This window comes from Cucurbita pepo, chromosome LG17 (assembly GCF_002806865.2).
Source record: "Cucurbita pepo subsp. pepo cultivar mu-cu-16 chromosome LG17, ASM280686v2, whole genome shotgun sequence".
NCBI lineage: Eukaryota > Viridiplantae > Streptophyta > Magnoliopsida > Cucurbitales > Cucurbitaceae > Cucurbita > Cucurbita pepo.
The window spans coordinates 3,303,714-3,319,786 of record NC_036654.1 but is presented as its reverse complement, the minus strand read 5'-3'; the positions used below and the strand labels follow the sequence as shown (position 1 = coordinate 3,319,786).

Genomic DNA, 16,073 nt, shown 5'->3' with positions numbered 1-16,073 from the left:
CCCCCCCCCCCCCCCCCCCCCCAAGCTTTTGACAATACTGCACGTATTTTGAAATTTCTGCAGAAGATGGTAAAGAGACGGTTAATAGTGATGCCCCGGAGAACAATCCTCAGTACACTACTGTTTATGTTGGCAATCTTGCTCCAGAGGCAAGATACCTCATCCTATCTGGAAGTTTAATCTTGTAGTGTTGATTTTGTTGTCTGATGTGGGTGATATTTAGGAGTTCTTTACTCATCTGACAACTACTAGCTTTCTGGAGTTACGAATAATTGTTCCTTGTTTGTTTATACAGGCGACGCAGGTTGATCTTCATCGCCATTTTCATGCCCTTGGGGCTGGTGTGATTGAGGAGGTTCGCATCCAGCGCGATAAAGGTTTTGGTTTTGTTAGATATAGCACTCATGCTGAGGCAGCTCTGGCCATTCAGATGGGGAATACTCAGTCATTTCTTTGCGGAAAACAGATCAAGGTTTTGTTTTCTGCTCATAATAAGCGAAGTTTTCTGCTCATAACATTTTTCATAGAGCTGCTAGCAACGACTGCATGTAAGACTAATTTATACAACGCTTGCTTGTATGTTTGCAGTGCTCTTGGGGAAGCAAACCAACTCCACCTGGAACTATCTCGAACCCACTTCCTCCGCCTGCAGCAGTTCCAATGCAGGGGCTGTCCGCAACTGACCTCTTAGCATACGAGCGGCAACTGGCAATGAGCAAAATGGGGGGCGTCCATGCCCTTATGCACCACCCCCAGGCTCCACATCCTTTAAAGCAGGCAGCAGCCATGGGGATGGGTGGTGCTGCTGGCTCAAGTCAGGCCATCTATGATGGTGGGTTTCAGAACGTTGCTGCAGCTCAGCAGCTCATGTATTATCAGTAAGAGGCTGAGGAGGAGGAGAGATGTATACAAAATGGAGTGCTTGGTTGGATCTCATCTTTTTTTTTCTTTTCTTTTCTTTTCTTTTCTTTTCTTTTCTTTTCTTTTTTCTTGTGGAGAGTTGTCTGATGAGCCTTAGTGTATGATCCTTTTTTACTTTTTAATTTGTGTTTTGAGTTTTCAGTAGTGTTTATGGAAAATATGATATCATTGTGTACCCGAGTATCTGAATTTATTGAAGGATATGAGGATTCTTGGTGGTGGTGTTGTTATTTAGGAGAGGACACACTAGTTGGGTATAGCCTTGGTATTCTAGTTTTTCTTTCTTTTTTCTTTCTTTCTCGTCTTCTCTATTTCCTCTTCCTTTTATGTGAAGATATGATGATGATGATGATGATTGTTTTGTGCCATTACACACAGACTGCAACAAAAGAACATGCAACTTCCTCACCCTTTCTCTTCAACAAAAGAACATGCAACTTAAGGGTCGTGCATTCAATCCGACAACCCAAATAACCCATCCCGACATAGGGGTTGGGTTGGATTAGCATTTCGAGTTGGGTCGGGTTTTTTTTTAGACTGATTTAGTTTGGTTTATGGGACAAAAACTTTGGGTTGACCCAAATCAAACACAAATTTATTATATATATATATATTAAGAAACTTAAGAGGGTTCTTACTACAACTCGGGCACGACTCTACTCCAAGATATTACTTCTTTTTTTATTTGATTTATTTTATATATTATTTTATTATTTCGAAGATATTACTTCTTTTTTATTTAATTTATGTTATATATTATTTTATTATTGTTAGTTTCTTGTATATTATTTTATTTAGTTTTTTTTATATATATTAAAAAAAAAACACTTTAATATCTCGATCTATTTTTAAAGATACTATTTATAGTAGAAATCAACTAATAAACAATTATTCATATACAAAATATATTGTGTTAATGTTCAGTATATATCCATTTGAATAATTTTAAAGCATATTACTTTTATTTTATAGATTCTGAAATTAATTTTTTTAAATTGGGAATTTCTTTTTATAATTCCTTTTACTTTCTGTGCTTGGTAGAAAATAAATGATTTTAAATATCAAAGTTTATAAAAAATTTCCACAATAAAATAGTGGAGACAAAATTAGATGGATATTAAATTAGTGTAATTCTAAATTTTAATCTATTTATTATCTCTCCATTCCTTGTTATACTACCATTTATAATTTATTATTATTATTATTATTTTTTTTTTTATATAACTTAGAACCCTCCAACTTCGTCAATGATATACAAGTGTATTTCAATTAAAAAAAANAAATATATATATATATATATATATATATATATATATATATATATATATATATTTTAATAATTTTTATTTTTGTTCCTGTACAATTTCTTTAAACTAATAATTTTTATTGTTTATCCACGTTATTAATAAATTTGTTTGCCAGATATATAATACTAATGCTATCCATGGCGTCTTTGCATATGAGCTTCATATAAAAGGTTTCATCCTTATTAGTCTCGAGCTTATTTCACCTGCTAATCTTGAATTTACTTGCAAAAATGTCCTTAAAAATTAACACCAGTCTTTCAGTATACTTTTGTCTTCATTCCCGTAACCCTAAACCCTAGAATTACTCGATGTCAAGTACATTTAGTTTTAGAAACGATACCATTTATAACACAATTTAGACTCAGATTCAAAGCTAAATATAAATTAACACGTCTTCATTTTTTTTTTATATAGATTTGCGCTAATAAATGCCCATCAATCTCGTGATGTGCGGTCATAGGTTAAAAGGCCAATGAACTACCAACGGACAAATACACGTCTGAGCATAGCCTATCTCGAACGTAAACTGCTAGTTCCGACTATCGATATAACTATAATCCTTTTTAGTATCCTTTCAAAAATATCTCACATTGAATGTGAAGCCCTATCAAGTAAGAACATAGGGATTTAAATTTTGTGAAGAATTAATTTATAAATATTGTAAAAATTTTAATAAGTTGAAATTAAAAATTGAAGAGGTTGGAGTTCAATAGATTATAAACTTGTAGCCAATCGAATCGTGTTGAGCTACAGAAAAGATCGAACGTGGAGTTGAAAAGGGGAAAAAATTGGTGAAGAACCATTTCATTCTACTTCCGTTCGAAGAGGTTTGATGTTTCCCAATGAGGCTTCTGATTGAAGAAACGCGCCACAATTGACAAGTAGAGAGGAGAGGAGTGGCGATGAAATTCCCGTTGCCCTGGAAATATTTTCCAGATCGTGTAGCCGAATTCGCGCGCTTAATTTCCATGAATTCACAGCTTGCAGTTTCTTCCCTCCTTTCTACTGGCGAGTACGAGAGCTTGGTAAGAGAGAATGTCGAATGAGAAGGACGTTATTTCGATTTGATTTTCCTCTGAAAGTGGGAACTTCGAGTTTCTCTTCTTCTTCCCCAAATCTTCCTTTTTCCTCGATCTCGCAACCGCACTGTTAGCGTTGCAAGATTGTGAATTATCGCAATTAAATCGCATCTGGGGAAAAATGGGCGTTTCCTTCAAAATCTCGCAAAAGGGTAAAAGGTTTCGTTCAAAGCCTTGTACTACCAAATCTGGCTGTACTGCCCTTGGTAATGATGACTCTAAGGATGGGTTGAGGTCTCTATCGCAGAACGAATCTTCTGTAGCTCGAAAACTTAAGGTACGTTCTATTTCTTGGTTCTTTGTGGAAATCTGATTTCAGTTTATTTGTTTGTTGTTACGACGGATTTTAATTTGGTGTCTTTGTAAGTAAATCAAAAGATGTATGCTGGTTACATACTCTTAGTCTCCGAGCCAGGATGGATCATTTGAAAGTATTAGTGCTAAATTGAAAATGTTTTGAATGTTCAAATACTATATTGAAATTCTAAACTTAATAATGATGATGTAGTGGATGGTTTGTTATTGTTCTTAATCTACTTTCAAGCTTGAAAGTTATACTTGCCCAACAATTTGAAATCAGCAAAAGATTCCATTGAGTTTGTACAAGTCAATGATGTTAATTCTGTTTACTTGGTATTATAATACACTTAATTCTTTATGTAACAGGGTGGTGAAACTGAAAGAAGTGGGGATGTAAAAGGGTTGATTGGGTTATCTGAGTCTTCTTTGGGTCGTCCAACTCCAGGTAATTTCTATTGACTTTAGGAACTATCTCATTATTTTTTGGTTTCTTGATTTCTCCTTTAAAAATTAGTATTGTTCTTTCAGAGAATGGAGTTTCCTTCACATTAAACCTCTTTCAAGATGGATATTCTATTGGAAAACCATCAGAGGTCTGTTGAACATTGCATTACTTCGTTTGAGTTGTAACTAGGAAGCGAAGGACATCGAAACTAATGCTTAGCTTTGTGATTGTGATTTTCAGATTGAGCCGACGCACCCGAGTACATTACAAGACAATTCAAAGTTGTTACTTCCTTATGACAGAAAATCTGAAAACTTGTTTTCTGTAAGTGTCGTCTGCTTTCTCTCATCTCTCTCCACATAGGTCTTCTTAGTTAGACAGTTCTTTATGATCTTGTAAATATTGACTGGTTTACTAGACTGTAGTTGATGGGTTTTTATTAATTCATCAATTTATTTAGTTTTAGATTATTTAAAATTGGATGACTTGCTGGCTTCTATGTAATTAGTAGGTTTGAGGAACTCTTTGTTCCTCCTTTCTGGTATTTTCTCTTTTGTTATTAATACAAAATTTATTTTTTCTTTTCATAAAATACAAAACAAATCATATCTTGGGATTTTTTGCATTATTTTGCAATTGATGGCCTTCATATTGGAAATTAGTGAGGTCCCAATCTTAGAATTCTCTCTCTTTTGGGATCATTTGGTTATCAAAATTCAGAATAGGCTGTCTTCTTGAAGCAAAGTTTATTTTTCTATGGTTGTTAAGAAATTGGCATTGAGAATATTTCTTACCTATAGTTTTTCCCTTTTTCAATTCTTGAATTAACATTTTTTTCTCCAGTAAGTTCGAAGGATGAATTGAACTTCCTTGTGGTATTTTTGTTCCTACTCAAATCTAGCTAGCTAGTGTGGTGAAATTTTATTTTCAAGCAAGGTCTTGAGCATGGACTTTACATGACACTGCTCCCATTTTATCTATCTTCCAAATTCTTTGACTTCGATCTTTATTAGTTATGAGCCTGGTAGTCTCTATGGTTGTCAAAATGTACCTTTTATCGCTCTGAATTGTACCCAACTGGCATTTTCTTTTGTTGTCTATGAATATCCAGTATAATAAATATGATTTGTCTCCTGCCATTCTTTTCATCATGAGAGGTTTTTCCTTTTATTAATTTTTCTTTATTTTATGTGCTTCAAGGCTATTGAATGTGGCCGATTGCCTGGAGATATTCTTGATGATATACCTTGCAAGTATGTTGATGGCACAATTGTTTGTGAGGTGAGTTTATTTAAATTATGAATTTACCTTCAGGAAGCCTAAATAATGGTTAGGAAGATTTACAGAATGTAAAAGAAAATTCTATGGAATTTGTGAATTAGAAAACTAAGAAATATGCATGTGTTCATATGTTGTATATTTAAGAGTCCATGGAGGGTTCACAATGTGATTTCTGCCTTTGACAATTGTTTCCCTTTGGCTTAATTCTTAAAAAACTATCTACATTTTATTGGATGGGGAAGATCAGGAATAGAATCATAGATTGATATAATTGAGCAATGTCGGTTGTGGTTGTTGGGTTTTGCTTTCATCCCTTTCCTATCATAACAAGCCAAAACACTGTGTGTATCATTGTGTTGGGATAAGAAATGAGGAATATAGTTTAGCATTAGTGAAATAAATGCCAATACTTTCATTGTGTTTGAGATTGTTTTGAAGCTTAAGTGCTCAACTGTTTTCTTATGTGGCTGGAGAATACTAAATTTTGGGCATATTGTTCTGATCCTTTTAATGTTAATTCATGATCATGTATCTTGTATAGGTGATGTTGAATTTCAGATTCTTAATTTAGTCTCAAACATATTTATATTTGGTTTTATTGTTGCTTTTTCCAGTTTAGAATTTTGGAATTGGGCAAATTATTTGTGTTTCATAAAAAAAAAAAAAAAATGGTCATGATTACGTTGCTGTAGGTGCGAGATTTTCGTGGAGGTCCTCCTGAACAAGGGCCTGGTGCTCAATCCACTGATGGATTGCCTATTGTCAATAAGATACATCTAAAGATGTCCTTGGAAAATGTGGTAAAAGATATTCCATTAATTTCAGATAATTCATGGACCTATGGTGATCTGATGGTATGTATGATTGGTTAATAACCTATAATCAATAATTTTGGTAACATTTTGAGGACGTGATAAATTTTTTATCCGTTTTTGGTACGCAAGGAAGTGGAGTCTCGGATTCTGAAGGCATTGCAACCGCAACTTAATCTTAACCCTGCTCCTAAGTTCGATAGGCTCTGTAACAGCCCAGCTCCTATGAAGGTGATGTAAATTTCAAATGGTCATGTTTTCTGAAAATAAGATTTCCTTCTCTTTTATATATGTTTAACGGTTATTGTTACTGTCTGCAGCTCAACTTTTCTCTGAACAGTGTGCGGAGGAAGCGATTGCGACAGCTTTCAGAAGTATCTATCACATCCAATACTAAGTTTGGGAAGAAAATTTGTATAGACAGAATACCCGAAAATTTTAATACCAGACTGGGAGATTCTGGAGCCGCTTCTGGAAATATGATATCTACTCATGTCCATGATAATGTAGTTGGTCAAAATACAAGTTTAAATGAGATGTTAGCATCAAGACCAAAGAACTTTACTTCAGATGCTTCTCTTCCAGCACAACCTACAGTATCTGTATCTCAATCTAGGTATTCTATGGGCAGTGGAACCCCAAGAGGTATACTTGAGCAAGTAGCTGGGTCAGTTCTTAATCCATCTGGCGTTTCCCCTACTGGGCAAGAAATGATCTCGTATGCGGACAATTTGAACACTAACGTCTCTCTTCTTGGAAAGAGGGAAACTCATGATGGGCAAATGTCACCCTTGTCCAGTTTTAACAAGAGACCTAGACCATCTCTTATGGGCATCGATGGAATTCAACAGCACCAATTGGCGTCTACGGAAGGCCCCCAGGGGTCTGACATGATTTGGAAGAATATGTTGCAACAGCAAGCAATAGCGAGAGGTATTCAATACTCAAACCAAGGAGTTCAAAAATTTTCACCGCAGATGTTTGAAGGCGTCCTGAATCAGGATTCTATGCAATTACCGTTCGCTACAGGACAATCAGTTATGCAATATGGAGCCAAGGAAGAGCAGTTCGACTCAGAAAAGATTGATGGATCTGACCTCAGTCGAAGCAAAACTGATATGCAGATGATGGAAACAGAGAACCATCTAGATCCTCAGCATCCACGGTTTCAGCAAAGACCTGCGCAGCAAGCATTCGTGAGGTCTAATCTCTCTCAGCCTCCTTGGAATAATTTTGGCCAGCATAATGAGAAGGAAGCAAGAAAGGAGGACCAACTATCAAAAAGAAAATCAGCTCAAAGTCCTCGTGTGTCAGCAGGAGCTGTGCCTCAACCATCGTTGTCAAAATCAGGGGAATTCTCTGGTGGCTCTGGTGGTTCCCACTATGGAGTGCCTGGAAATATTGCACTGGTATCAGCACAAAAGGAGAAGTCTGCCATTAATCCCGTTTCTCATGTTGGTGGAACTCCATCCTTTTCTTCCAGTGCTAATGATTCAATGCAAAGACAACATCAAGCCTCAAAGCGGAGATCAAATTCCCTCCCCAAAAATCCAGTAATCAGTGGAGTTGGATCTCCTGCTAGTGTTAGTAATATGAGTGTTCCCCTGAATGCAAACAGTCCTTCAGTTGGAACCCCACCTTTTGTTGATCAAACCATGATTGAAAGATTCTCAAAGATTGAAATGGTGGCTGCAAGGTAAAGTTTGGGCATCTATCCTCTTTATTTGTCATGAATTAAAGTCATTGTGTTGCATTTTCCATTTTCCATTTTCAAGCAATGTCTGGCTTCTCTTAGGATGTACAGGCCTTTAATGCTCATTTTTTTTGTTTAACCAAAACCTATTACAGGCATCAGCTTAACCATAAAAAGAGTAAGGCCAATGAATATTCTGTCAGAAAGTCAAATACTTACCCAACTCACAATCTTGCTACTCATCTGGCAAACTCATCAATTGTTGATGACGTAAAAGATGACGCTTGTCCAAGGAAGATGTCAAAGTCCCTAATTGGCGGCAGCTTAAATGCCTGCAAAAGAAGGGTGTTAACTTTTATGTTGCAAGACCGTATGCCTCAAGGTGTGTAACTTCGCGAGTTTTTGGATAGTTGGCCTTTTGTTTAACTCTTCATTCCATTTGAAACCTCTTCGTGTGCTTCTGCAGGAATGGCTCCATATGTTACTAGGTTACGAAGTAGGGTAATCCTGTCGGAAAAGCCCAGTGATGGAACCGTAGCCATTACCTATGAAGATATAGATGATAGCAGATTTCTCGCTATTGAGGATCGTCTTCCAACATTGCCCAATACTGTATGTTCTATTATGATTACAAGCCATTTTGTTCTTAGAGTTAAATTCAACTGTTTCATATGCATTTGTTGATTGATTGAGATTATTGGCCAATCTATCATGTTCTGCTGTCCAACAATTTTTCGAAGTTTCCATATAGTAATATACTAATGTGTTACCGAGTTTTTACTTATACCCTTCTCCAAAAATAATACAAAAAGTGCTTCAAGAGGAGGCCACAAAAACCACCACATCCCAGAATTTTCAGTACTTGTACCCTCTGAACATGACCCAACAGAGTACATGGATCTTTTTTAATATTAGGATTAAATGCTCAACTACGGTACATATGATCTGCAAGTATTATTGATTCTAAGTCTAGGGAGGGCTTTGGCTTCTTATAAAAGCTAGCTTTCTATACTAGGCTTGCAAATATATGGTCTGTAAGATCCCTCCTTGAACTATTTGCTTCCTTTAGTGCTTAGTGCCTGTTTGTTTTGCATGAACCTTCTCTTATGTACTTTGGTTCCATCAAAATTTTAAAAAGAAGATGAAGAAGAAAGAAAAGAAACAAGAGGAGTTGTGTGTAACGTATCTTCGATTTTGTTCAAATAGAGTTCCGTTATCAAATGATTACAAGTTAGAAATGTTGTGAATGCTGTGTCTGTATGACAATGCCATTTAGATCTCCCCTTTAGTTTTGGGCAGTGTTATTAGCATCTGAAAGCAATACAGGGAGGAAAGATGGGACAAAATATTCTGAAGGCACAGTTATAATCTGGTCATTAATGTAGCTTGAGTTTATTGAATGAAGGCCTTGTTGGTAATGGTTTAGTACTTGGTTTCATGTAATTGTGTAGTTTTAATTCTTAATGATTACTCATTTGCTCAACATGTTCTGTATCATTTTCCAGTTCTGACACCAGTATATGTATGTTTTATGATACAGCTTTCGGCGGATTTGCTTGCTGAGCAATTATGTACATTGGTATGATCTAAATTTTCCTCTCATTAAATTGCAAGACTGCTCTTAATCATTTAAATTTGGTTAAGATTTTAATCCTTTTTAAAATGATTTAGCTACCAAACATGCCTGAAGTTTCTAGATGATGGTGTAATTTTGCAGATGGTTCATGAAGGGTATGATCTTATGGAAGATAATATTCAAGTTAGGCCGACCCGGACAAACCCATCCCCGATCGGTCAATCAAATGCTGGTGTTCATCCTCATATTAATCCAGCTGCGGAAATGCAGCATTATGGAGAAGCTTTTCCGAGTCAAACATCCAATGAAATTCCAAGGCCAAGTGGTGGTGGTGGTGGTAATGCCTCTCTGCTCAACTCCTCCCATAATATTCTAGGAAACACAAGGATGTTGCCTCCTGGAAACTCTCAGGCGGCCATACAGTCTCAAGGGATTTTGGCAGGGGTTTCATTGCCCACAAGACCGCAACAGGTCGACGCCCAAACTTCGATGCAGCAGCAACAGCAACAGCCGCAGCCATCACAGCAGCAGAATCAGCAAAACCTTATGCAACCACAGCATCAACAGTTCCAGAGATCAATGATGCTTGGGACAAACCAGCTTTCGCATTTGAACGCCATTGGCCAGAATTCTAACGTTCAATTGGGTAATAACATGGTGAACAAGTCGTCCATTCCGCTTCACCTATTGCAGCAGCAGCAATCACAAATGCAGAGGAAAATGATAATGGGAGCTGTTGGTATGGGTAACATGAACAATAACATGGTGGGGCTTGGAAACCTTGGCAGTTCAATGGGTGTAGGAACTACCAGAGGAATCGGAGGAACTGGACTCCAAGCATCCATGGGTTCTATTCCTGCCATGGGCAATACAGGTCAAAATCCGATGAACTTAACCCAGGCATCTAGTTTTAACAACACTCTCAGTCAGCAATTTCGACCAGGAACGGCAATGGCATCAGCCCAGGCACAAGCGGCTTATAAATTTCGGCTGGCGCAGAACCGAGGCATGCTTGGTGCGGCCTCTCAATCAACAATAACTGGAATCCCAGGAGCAAGACAAATGCATCCAAGCTCAGCTGGCCTTTCGATGCTTGGACAAGCTCTGAACCGTGCTGGCATGACCCCAATGCAACGAGCAGTAGTACCAATGGGTCCTCCAAAGTTGATGCCAGGAATAAATGCATACATGAACCAGCAGCAGCAGCAGCAACTACAACAGCAAATGCAACAGCAGCAGCAGCAGCAGCAGCAGCAGCAAATGCAACAGCAACAGCAACAGCAAATGCAACTGCAGCAGCAACAACCTCAACAACAGCAGCTACAACAACCTCAACAACAGCAGCTACAACAACCTCAACAGCTACAACAGCATCCCGAAACAACATCACCACTTCAGGCTGTTGTTTCACCACAGCAGGTGGGTTCACCTTCGATGGGAGTCCAACAACTTAACCAACAAACCCAGCAACAACAACAGCAGCAATCAACTAGCCCGCAACCAATGAATCAGAGAACTCCAATGAGTCCTCAACCAATGAATCAGAGAACTCCAATGAGCCCTCAACCAATGAATCAGAGAACTCCGATGAGCCCACAGCAAATGAGCTCAGGGACAATCCATGGTCTGAGTGCTGGCAATCCCGAGGTTTGCCCTGCAAGCCCACAGTTGAGTTCACAAACCCTCGGTTCGGTCGGTAGTATTTCAAATTCTCCCATGGAGATGCAAGGTGTTAACAAGAGTAACTCTGTAAATAATTCATGAACTATGATGTGCTTTGAATTTCCTCTTTGTAGTTTAATAATCATTCAGGTCATTGATATGTATGAGAGTTTCTACCTGTGTGTAGGTTTGTGAGGTTAGATTTAAGTTATGTACAGGGAACATGCAGAATTTCCAAGAGAGAAGTTGTCGGATGGTCTGAAGAACTCTATTATAGCCTAGCGGTTCTTTAGCTGAGAATTTTATGAAGTTTGCAGTAAAACAAACGACATGTAAGAACACACGATCACTAGTACTTAAAGACTCCTTCCAAAGCCATTTTTTATTCTATCATACAATACGAGCTTACTCTAAACGCTCATTGACGCGTTTGGATCATCTCACTACTTTAGAAGATGATGACTTTCTTTTGCTACATTTTCTGTTAGGAAGGTTAAACCCTCAACGTTAATCTAAGAAGAATACAGCAAAAAAATTTGAACTCCAATATCACAAACTTTGCATTACTCTAATCCCCAACTCGTGTAAACAATGACAGACGGAGAGATACAAGATCATTCCGTACATTTTTCACTCTAATCTCTTTGTCAAAAAATGTCTTAACTAGTTGAGAGATACTCAAGTTGACCGTTCATCTTCGTACACTTATCATTCCTATCATTCGAGCATAGAGTCATTCTGATTGCCAAAGGTAGAATGAAGCTCTGCAAGTACATCTGAAAATCTGAAAGATGTAAATCTCAAGGTTTCAAACAACATGAATTAAGCCGAGGAAAGATAGACTAATACAATAAATATAATGGTGTTATTCTTATAAAATGTATAACGAACAAAAATTGTATATTGAGAGGAAGATGTGAATAATAAACATGTTTTCTCTACTTAATCTGCTATCTTAAACTTGTACATACCGCACCGCACCCTCTTGGAGGTAACAAAAAACACTATTTTTCCGATCCCATCTTAGCCATCATTATTATGAGTAGATCTAGAAGTCACCTCAAGCCCAGTTTCAAGTCTCTGATATTCAAACCGATTGAGCCACAGCTAAAAGCAACAGAAGCCTGAAAATGAGTTAAAGATTTATCTGGAACAGCAACTGAATCACCAGATCTTTGATTTGAACCAGAATAGCAGGAATACAACTCCAAACACAATAGCAACAGGTGCCCACTTCCGGATTAATGCCTGGGTTTCCAAATTTTTAAGAAACGAGAAGTTAAGCATTAGGATTGTCAACTAAAGAAAACACAAGTTCACCTGAAAATGAGGTCTTCGACGAACTTTACATAGACACAACATAAAAGAAAGCATCCTAAGAGAGACCGACAAAGTTTATGAGTTCGGTTAGCAACAAATCATGCACAGTTTTGGATTACAGTCCTAATGCTCGTGATGTGTGAAATTCGAGAATCATTTGATGTTCCAANAAAAAAAAAAAAAAAAAAAAAAAAAAAAAAATCTTATAAGGCCCCCAGAGACATTGTTAAAATTGGCAGTCTACATGGAATAGACTCCATACAATACCATCCATCGAGTTTCATCCTATAAGATTAGACATTTAACGTGATAGAGAGATTTGAATCTTCAAAGACTTAAAAGATTGATTAAGAGGGTCAGTTTGCCGACAAAGTTAAGTTTCACATTTGATTTGAGGTGTCAAACACTCTTTAGAATTCAAATATGAAACCTCTTCCTTCGTATCTCCCTCAGATTTTTCCTAACTGCATAAGGGATGTAGAGACTAACAACCTAACTTTCATTCATTATGAGTTTGTGGCTAAAGAGCGACTGTCCCTTTAAAGATTTTTGGGCTCAACTACTGTTTCCAAGATGATATTGTAGACTGGCTCAAAGAGTTTCTTTCATGATGGTGGCTAAATTGCAAAGCTAGGGTATTGTAGTTTCTGGTCTATTTGGTTAAGAAACAATGGGATTTTTAATGATGAATGTTGAAGACTTGATGATTTTTGGCTAAATCAACAACAGATAGCTACCACTTGGAGTGCCTCACGCAAGGACTTATCGTAACTAAAACAGTTTTTTGATTAGTTTAGATTGGAGGGAATTTTGTTCCGACCTCCTAGGCATGGGATTCCGTTGCCCTCTGGCTTAGGTTCAATGGTATTCTCTGTTTCTTACTTTCTAAAACTGATACATGTATCAACAGAATTACTAAAAGATTATTTTTGTTCGAAGTTCACGTGCTTAAGGCAAACATTCAATTTCGACAGAATTTTAGCACACGTCGAGCAATAGTATGACACTGACCTGCCGGTTTAAATCTCTAGCCTTGTCAGCATATATGCGGGATTCTGATGTCAACCTACTTGACATTTGACTGACCTCTGCAAATTTTAAATAGTATCAAATTAGTAAATTATCATCTTTAACACTGCCGAATTTTGATTCTGCAAACCCCTTCAAGAAGGCCATAAGGATATTTATCTCTACCAATATAAATTAATATAATTCGTGCTAACCATTTCAATTAACAAAGAAACTGGTAACGATATTATTTATAACTTGTAATGATAGTTGAACTACTCACACTAACAGATATTATAGCTTGTGATGATCAAGCATATAATAATAGAGCATAACCACAATTGAATAACATAAGAAGAGAAGGAAAAGGAAATATCTTACGGTCTAATTTTTCACCAACACCAAGAACTTCCTGAACATTGCGAGTCATTATTTGGTGGACTTCATAAAGTTCATCGTTCAACTTTGCAATATTACGCTGAGTACGTGTATCCTGGTACAATTTCTTGGTCTTCTGTATGAATGTATCTGTTGAACATAAAAGGAGGAGGTGGGAAACAAGAATTCAAATAAAGCAAAAGGAAAGTAAAATAAAGTTCAGGTTTAAAGTCCATACGAGTTATTTGTATAAAGCCAAGTAATGCGTACCAAATTTAATGAATGCATAAGGCCTAGCAGCGGTTTCAATTTGAGCCCCATTGACACGTTCAAATTCATTCTTCAGGTCTTCAAGGTATTGAAAGGCAAGTTTCTTTGGGTAAGCACGATCACACATTGTCAAATAACAGACCCTTCCTTCAATTATATAGCTAAAAACTAAGGTTAAGGTAAAATGAAGTCTATCAAGAGCATATCTGAGCTAACAATCTTCGAGACACTTTAGAGCGAGAACCCATAGTTCACAAAGACTTATATATAAAACACATTTATTTGTTGATTCCTCTCCACATTGAACTCGAGAAGTGGTAAACTTAAATAAGTTTTCATATTCAACATCAAACTCATTTGTCTAAAAAAAAAAAAAAATTCAATAAGCTACCAACAAATTGACAAGATACCAATATCTTGCTCCAGGGACAGTTTAACTAACATTTTTATTTCCTTTTTACAGCAAGATACACATAGAAATGGGCATAATCTTATCTCCAATTTAGCCCGTCATAAGCCACAATAAATCAGAATGCGTGTAATGAGTAAGGGGTAAACTAGCAATGCTACTTCCTGATTTATTTAGTAACAAATACACTATGACATCATGGACATGCAGATAGAAAACACAACAAATTAGCCGGCCAATGAATACTATAATTTAAATGTGAAAAAAGGCAATAGCATATGGATACTGAAAAACATATGGGCCTGTCTCGATAGACATTCTTGAAGCATCATTTTGACCTCTTGATAAGTTTTTAAACAGAGCCTTCACTTGCTGCTTGTAGAATTCTGCATCGTGCATATCACGGCCATCGTCCAGTCCCTCTGCTAGAGGAAGACCATCAGTAACACGAGCAACCATTGTAAGCTTCACCATCTTTAGTTTGATATGTCTCCCAACTAAGGACAAAATCATCGCACTATGTCAGCCACGGTATCTTACAGAATATGACTGAGTATGATTGGAGTGTTTCCATGTAGATAACTCAACTAAGGATCAAGCATATAATAATGATGACAAGGTCATTAATCAAAGGGGGGAAATTAGTAACCGGCGAAAAAAAAAGTAGTTTTCGAGACATAAATTGTCCCGTAATTCCTTGAAAGTGTAAATGCAAGGTTGAAAATGGCTTTATTTACAAATCCATCTTCTTCATTTTCGTGTTTTTCAAGGTCTAAATATTGTTAGTTGAACCCACATTGACTACAAGTTAAGTATAACTCCTTATAAACTTTATATAGTACCATTACCAGAATATTCGAAGAAGAAGTTATCCCCATTTTCAATCAATGCCCATTTTCTCAAGCATAATTCACAAATCCATTACTCTGCTGGTACTATAACTCTTCGAATCCACAATGCAACCCCATCAATGTACAGAGATAACAATAAACGAACGCAAGAGAACAGCGACGAGATCTCGTCGTTAACACTCTAATTTGGTTAGAGATAGACATTTCACATCAAGCATATCCGATCACGAAGAAATTACCCATTTCTTTTCTTAGTACAATTGGAAAAGAAATCAAATCAAATCCCAACAATCATTCAATAGCGCATTCCAAAACAAAGGAATCAAACATTCACTACAGATTACAATAGAAATCCTATCTGAGATAAACTGATCAATCAATCTTCGATAGATCGTCGGGAATTTAGAACCCACAAATGGCAAATTCCCACGAGAAAACAACCAAAAAAGAGCAAATAAACAGAGAGAAAACAACGAATTTAGCGACTTTACCAGGCGGGAGGTTCTGTTTTGATTTCAAAGATCCGAGGAACCGTGATGACGATGGATGAATCTGAGCAGAAAGATGACGAAAACAGGCGAAGGTAGGGTTCGTAAAAGGACAGGAATTCGATGGAAAACCGAAATTGAATTACTACTGTCTGCGGCGTGTGCAGCTCAGAATCGGATCAAGTTTCCTAAAATGGCGTCGTTGCGCTCGCCACAAGTCAAATATGCAAAAACTGCTTCAAAAAAAAAAAAAAAAAAAAAAAAAAAAAAAAA

At 37.0% G+C, this 16,073-nt stretch overlaps 3 protein-coding genes across 4 annotated transcripts in view; 2 read left to right on the top strand and 1 right to left on the bottom strand.

The window, feature by feature from the left end:
• The window catches only part of LOC111779050 (oligouridylate-binding protein 1B-like), a 5,572-nt gene extending 4,356 nt beyond the window's left edge, over window positions 1–1,216 (top strand). For both annotated transcript variants that reach the window (XM_023659103.1, XM_023659104.1), the window contains exons 7-9: window positions 64–149; window positions 296–472; window positions 589–1,216. In XM_023659103.1, coding sequence (XP_023514871.1) covers window positions 64–149; window positions 296–472; window positions 589–882 — 557 coding nt within the window. In that variant the 3' untranslated portion in view covers window positions 883–1,216. The remainder of the gene's footprint in view (window positions 1–63; window positions 150–295; window positions 473–588) is intronic.
• A 1,746-nt stretch (window positions 1,217–2,962) lies between these two features.
• Window positions 2,963–11,434, top strand: LOC111778279. Its single transcript, XM_023658001.1, has 12 exons — window positions 2,963–3,584; window positions 3,974–4,052; window positions 4,136–4,200; window positions 4,293–4,376; window positions 5,253–5,333; window positions 6,026–6,187; window positions 6,278–6,376; window positions 6,466–7,841; window positions 7,994–8,220; window positions 8,305–8,450; window positions 9,379–9,417; window positions 9,556–11,434. The coding sequence occupies exons 1-12, from the start codon at window positions 3,429–3,431 to the stop codon at window positions 11,176–11,178; spliced, it is 4,137 nt and encodes a 1,378-aa protein (XP_023513769.1). The 5' UTR covers window positions 2,963–3,428; the 3' UTR covers window positions 11,179–11,434.
• Window positions 11,435–11,898: 464 nt separating this feature from the next.
• LOC111778281 (25.3 kDa vesicle transport protein) lies at window positions 11,899–16,063 on the bottom strand. Its single transcript, XM_023658002.1, has 6 exons — window positions 15,804–16,063; window positions 14,748–14,958; window positions 14,053–14,213; window positions 13,786–13,932; window positions 13,408–13,484; window positions 11,899–12,324 (listed from the first exon to the last, which is right to left on the bottom strand). Exons 2-6 carry the CDS (start codon window positions 14,933–14,935, stop codon window positions 12,241–12,243), a joined length of 657 nt encoding a protein of 218 aa, XP_023513770.1. The 5' UTR covers window positions 14,936–14,958; window positions 15,804–16,063; the 3' UTR covers window positions 11,899–12,240.
• Window positions 16,064–16,073: the final 10 nt, after the last annotated feature.

Excerpts from the sequence above, each read along its gene's own strand:
- LOC111778279 (XM_023658001.1), top strand. The coding sequence starts at position 3,429 with ATGGGCGTTTCCTTCAAAATCTCGCAAAAGGGTAAAAGGTTTCGTTCA. Across the intron at positions 4,201-4,292 it reads CTATTGGAAAACCATCAGAG|ATTGAGCCGACGCACCCGAG; the intron begins GTCTGTTGAACA and ends TGTGATTTTCAG. Across the intron at positions 8,451-9,378 it reads TTCCAACATTGCCCAATACT|CTTTCGGCGGATTTGCTTGC; the intron begins GTATGTTCTATT and ends TTTATGATACAG.
- LOC111778281 (XM_023658002.1), bottom strand. The coding sequence starts at position 14,935 with ATGGTGAAGCTTACAATGGTTGCTCGTGTTACTGATGGTCTTCCTCTA. Across the intron at positions 14,214-14,747 it reads ACAGGCCCATATGTTTTTCA|CTATATAATTGAAGGAAGGG; the intron begins GTATCCATATGC and ends CTTAGTTTTTAG. Across the intron at positions 13,933-14,052 it reads TTATGCATTCATTAAATTTG|ATACATTCATACAGAAGACC; the intron begins GTACGCATTACT and ends TATGTTCAACAG.